Below are 6,000 nucleotides of genomic sequence, written 5' to 3'. Positions count from 1 at the left end.
GGGTCCAAAATCTGTTTAGATTTTTTGATTAATGTTGTTTCTTGGGGAAAGCCAGGAGAGCTTAAGAAAATTCTGGCTTCTCTCTGCCCTCTTGGCTGGTCCAAGCAGGGAATGTCTTTTTAACCTTTCTTTATACCCCAGCATTTAGGACAATGTCTAGCATATGGATGCTGCTTAAATTGACTGACCTCAGAGAAAATCTAGGTCAAACCATGCTTTGCCAAGCTTAAATCTCTTTTGCTGCAGCTTTCATCTATTTCTCCATCCTTCCAGCCTAAACAGAAAAAAAAATGAATCACTCTTTCACATGATAATCTACCTGAACTATATCTGAAAACAGATCATCACAGTATAGTCACCTTATTGGGCTCACTTTTCCAACTCTCACTCACAATGGCAGGTAGGATTAACAAAAAAAAAGCTAACTCCATAGATATCTATATCTATATATACTATAACTTTAACTAGTGTATGCTTTATTATAAATCAACCAGTAGAACTCTATATTAGCATTTAGGAAAGGGTATATTTACTAAGAAAGTACAGTAAAACAGCTTTTATAAAACATTTTCTCCTCAGTCCAAGAACATGCTGTCCTCTTGTCCTCTTGCACACACAAACTTCCTGGGGGAATATTGTCTAAGACAAATTACAATAGAGAACATGTGTGGCCCTGGAGTACCTGCCAATTCCTGGTCTTCAAGATCATTTTCTCCCTTTGCAGAGTCATCATGAACTTCCCTTTGATGTAGCTCTCCAATGGACTTGAATGTGGTTGCCTGTCTAGAATCTACATTGCATTTTTTCTCTGTTGAGAGGACTGATGTTCCCTATAGTCACCATATCTATTCTCAGGTAACTATCTTTCTACATTTATTTACAAGTGTTTTTTCTATCATCAGCTGCTGTTACTACTTCCAGTAGACCCTGCTATTGACTTATTGGGCTTCTGATGGTTCTTCTTACCTTTCAAGGTTCACAAGGTCATAAACTGATCAATTCTGAATCTGAAAACCCTGATGCTTAATATCAGGAAAGCACTATTTCTTCTTTGTTTAATAAAAGAAGCAGAAGTATCATGTGTTTTCAAATATACAACAACCAAATGGAGGAATACAATTTGCTGTACACACAACAGCTCTTAGTGACTCTGACTTTCTTGAGTACAGGAAGGGGTAAAAAAAAAACCTCAGGAGATTGACATTATCCTTTTTGTATGTGAACTAAGTACTAGCTCAGTGCATCTCAAGTCATCATCAGAAGGTTCCATTATTATACAGCCTCTCAATTACACATGGATGGAAACAGGTTTCTCAAAGTTCGATTCACTGGTTGGGAATCAAACAATCAAACAAAGTTTAACCCACAAGGAAATGTGATATGACCAGGCTGTAAGTACAAGGCCCTTATTGTCCAGTTCCCTATTTTTGTCAGTATGAAAGTTTATTGCTTCTACATTTCTTTTTTTTTCTTCATCTATTTTTCTCTTTGAGCAGAAATCACTCCTGACCCCTTTTCTGTAGTCCTTAACTTAAATTGATATGTCATAGGTTTCTAATTCTTCTAAGTACTTCCAATACTAATTACTTCCAAGATAAGTGACTCTGATTAGCATCTAATTTATGTTGTGCCTAGTTTGTACAAAGAGCCTCAGAGATGTCTTTAAAACCTGTTTTGATACTAGAATTTTAAGTTAAAAATCCAATTTTAATATAGCAACAAAACAATCAAAAATTAAACTGATTTCATTACTTTTACTCAGTGAAGAAAGATAAAAAATGGAAACAAAGGGGAAAGCGTGCTAGAGCTCTATGTTCCTTACTGTCTGACATGGTGCATTAGACATATTAGTTGTTTCTTTCTCATTCTCTCTTGCTAGATCTTCTCTTTCTTTCTTACCCCAACTATAGTGTACTTAAGGCTCTACTCTGAGCTCTTTCAGTTCATTCTCTTTACCTTTCCCGTATTAACTCCCAAGGATCAATTCATCACCTCTATGTAGATGACTACTAGGTATCTAGCTTTATTTTCTCTTCTAAGTTCCAGTCTTGCATCATGAAAAACCTATTGAACAATTCCTATTGTCTTGTAAATATCTCAAATTTAATAATGGCCAAAACAGAACTAATTATCACTCTCCATAAATCCAACTCTCTTCTGAATTTCTCATTACTGTTGAAGACAATTTTTCTCACATTGATAACCTTGGAATCCTTTCAGACTATGCAATCTCACTTTATATCAAATGAAATGAAGACTCTTGTAGATGTTACCTCCATAGCATCTCTTGCTTCTATCCCTTTCTTTCTACTAGCATGCTACTGCCCTTGTGAAGGCCTTCATCATCTCTTTCATAGACTATTATTTTATTTCCCTAATTGTTCTGCCTTACATCTTTCCCCCTGTCAATCTACCCTTCACATAGATGCCAAAATTACATTTCTAAAATCAAGGCCTGACCATGTTATTCCCTAAATCATAAAGTTCCAAGATCTTCCTATTACTTCCAAGATAAAGCATAAGTGACTCTGATTAGCATCTAAGACCCTATTATATTATACATAATTTTTCTCCATGCTGACCAGCCAAAGTGACCTGCTTGCTATTCTACATAATTTATTTGTAATATTCTTACACCATCCTCTTGAATTTTACCATTAACTGAGGTTTATTATTTATCAACTCTACCCTCATCCTTTTAGGATCATTTAGGTCCTTTTAGGACCTTTAGGACCATCCTCCCTATCTTTTCCCAAGATAAGGAAGGTGTCATGAACACTTTGAGAAACCTCCCTGGAATTACAGAAACTTGTTGAGCCAGAATGTGCCTGGAAGGACTGCCCAGGTTTTTGGTCTTGGTGGGCTAACACCCAAGTTTTAGAGGGGCACATAAGAGAAGATAGAATTATGTGCATCTGAGGAAGGAAAGTTTCTTTGATGTTGGTCTGTGTGGCAAGATTTAGAGTAGGATCTTGCTGCCCCATAGAGCAACTATGAACTACAGAGTGGGGACAAGAAAGAAAAAGAGAATAGGAGGATAAAAGAAAGCTAGACGAGACAGAGAACAAACTGTGTGTAGGTTCAGTAGGAGCCAGCAGCATTTGGTGACATTGAATAAATTCTAATCTCTAGCTCCTTTCACCTGCATTTTGATTCCTTACCAGAATTGTTGGTGTTTGTACTATCATAATTCTAGAATACTTCCCATTCCTCTTGATCTTATTTTCCCAGGAGAAATTAAGAAATTGAGGCTGTGGGATCCTACCTAGCATTTCACTGAACTTTTTGAAACCTACTTTGCCAAGTCTGGGGAGTGTGCCCATATTCAGACTATGCTCAGCTTTCTTCTCTATTATGGACTTTAAAATGCAGCTAGATGGCACAATGGGTAGGGAGACCTGAGTTCAAATATGACCTCAGACACTAACTATGTGACCTGGGCAAATCACTTAACCCTGATTGACTCAGATCCTGGGCCATCTCCAGTAATCTTGATTTATATCTGGTCACTGAACCCAGATGACTCTGGAAGAGAAAATGAAGCTGGTGACTTAGCACAGCCCACTCACTCAAATCTAATTCATGTGCTTGTCATGGCATTACCCCCATGATATCATGGTCTTCTTAAAAAATGAATGATATTATTATTATTATAATACTTTAAAATAAAGCAATTACTTTCTCTCAAGGTTGCCATCATTTCTATTTCAGTAACCCTTTCATCTTTATTAGTTAGAATCAGTTCCAGATTAGCAATATCTTTATCACTTCCTCTATCTGCTTCAAATCCTATTTCCTTAAGGGAATTTCATTATTATTATATTTCTTAATAGGAATAACTGAACTGAATTCATTGAAGCAGGCCACATGTAACCTCTACTTTGTAACAAATTTTCCAACTTTTAAAAAGTTCTATAATTCTTTTTCTAAAATATGATGAAATATCGATTTCTATAATTATGAATTTTCCTGAGTATGGACTGGCATTCTTTTACCTTCCTCCCCAAGAATTACTTTGGATTTGTGAGATTTGGTTCTTCTTAAATACATTAAGTTGACAACCCCAGTAAATATATTTCCCTAACCTAACTTTGATCCATATGTTATAAATAAATGAATATATACCTACAGACATATTGCAATAGTATAGCACAGCAATGATCAAGACCTGAACTAAGATGATAGTTAAATAAAGAAAAAGTATTTGATATGAGAGATATTGTGAAGAGAGAATCAATAAAACTTAGAAATAGTTATAAATTTTAAAAAAAGGTTAGATTAAGGGGATACATACATATATATATATATATATATATATATATATATAATACATTATAAATATGTATTGCTTTTGGAAAGTTGTATTCCAAGAAAGAGATGGATTCTCTTTAGAATAACAGGAAAAAACTAATGTTTCAAATAGATAGAACCATTTCATTTCTTTGTGGTGAAATTGAAAAGATGAGGTTTTTAGACTGGAAAGATAAAAACTGAGCAGGTATGATTCAGAAAGGATAAATACAGATTGATTCACCAAATCCCTAAATACCACAACACCAGGAAATCCAAGAGGGCTAGAGAGTGATAGTTATAGAATAAATAAAAGCAGGATCAAGCACATTAGACAATACTACCCAAGACTCTGCATAGGTAGTTGAAGGATTATGTTTAGTTGGGGTGGTTTGGCACTCTCCCCTCAAATACCCAAAAGCCACTGAATAAAACCTTTGTATGGTTCACAAAATTTCCATCTCTATCCTGCAGTTTCACCTAATTTGAAGGTGACAGATAATCATCTCAAAAGTCTAGACAAGTGATGGCATGTGTGGATTTATTCAATTACTCTCTTGCTCCAACACCCATGTACCAGAAAAAACCATTCTCTTTTTCTTTGTACTTCATTTCAATAAACTCTTGAGGAAAATGACCTAGGGAAATCAATGGCAGGAAGTCTTTTGGCAAGGAAAACTATATTCAATAAAATCCACATCACTAAAGATCATGGGAGTTGTACTTTTCCCAAGTTCAAGTAGAAAGTATTCTTTTCCAGGTATTAGGGTTATAGAGTTTTGGGTATTGCAAGAGTTTGAAAAATCTCTGGAAGAAAATTGAAGAGTATAACAGTTGCAGGAGTAGTTGATTACTCTTCCAAAGAGACATAGAAGCCTTGTAGGAGAAAGCTGTGACATATTCAGGAAATCCAGCTAAGACAGAGGGAATTCTGGTGGAGAAATCTGGAATAATATAGCCACCCTCTGTTTCTCTTTTTTTTTTTCTGTAGAACAGAGCAAGGGGGGGGGGGAGTTCCTTTAATAAAGATTACTTTGATATTGAAATGTTTTGCCTCTTATTTACTTTTTCAAAAAATAATTTAAGACAATGGGGTTAAGTGACTTGCCCAAGGTCATGTAGCTAGGCAAATGTTAGATTTCTGAGCCAGATTTGAATTCAGGTCCTCCTGACTCCAGGGCTGGTGCTCTATCCACTGGGTCCTCAGATTGTCTTATTTAAATTTTTTTTTAGTTTTTTCAAGGCAATGGGGTTAAGTGGCTTGCCCAAGGCCACACAGCTAGGTAATTATTAAGTGTCTGAAGTCAGATTTGAACTCAGGTACTCCTGACTCCAGGGCCGGTGCTCTTATCCACTGCTTCACCTACTTGCCCCTCTTATTTACATTTTGAAAACAATTGCTAGATAAAGATAATCTTGTTGGCCTCTAGAGTTTGTATTTTTGCTATAGAAAGTATGAGAGGAAAGAGAAACCTGTGGATATTTGTGCTAAATTTCTCTAATTGGGGGGATCAAGTTAGCTTGACTGAAGTCTCAAAGCATCTTATAAACTTCTTTTTGCAATTAGTATTTTATGTTTTTTGTTTTTTCCCCAGATTTGCATAGAAAATTAGCCATTAGAATCTTTCACAGATTCCTCAGGGATTAATCTCATTCTCTCCAATGAATTTAGTGACTTTATGTCAGGGCCCTTTGCCCTGACTCAGCCAT

General features: G+C 35.8%; 1 protein-coding gene across 1 annotated transcript in view; it reads left to right on the top strand.

The window, feature by feature from the left end:
* The first annotated feature begins 731 nt into the window (after window positions 1-731).
* The window catches only part of PDE6H (phosphodiesterase 6H), a 36,103-nt gene continuing 30,834 nt past the window's right edge, over window positions 732-6,000 (top strand). The window contains exon 1 of the mRNA XM_074195176.1: window positions 732-855. Within this exon, the coding sequence (XP_074051277.1) occupies window positions 760-855 (96 nt within the window). The 5' untranslated portion in view covers window positions 732-759. The remainder of the gene's footprint in view (window positions 856-6,000) is intronic.

This window comes from Macrotis lagotis, chromosome 7, assembly GCF_037893015.1.
Source record: "Macrotis lagotis isolate mMagLag1 chromosome 7, bilby.v1.9.chrom.fasta, whole genome shotgun sequence".
NCBI classification, from domain to species: domain Eukaryota; kingdom Metazoa; phylum Chordata; class Mammalia; order Peramelemorphia; family Peramelidae; genus Macrotis; species Macrotis lagotis.
The sequence above is the reverse complement of the archived record's forward strand: the minus strand, read 5'-3'. Positions and strand labels throughout refer to the sequence as shown.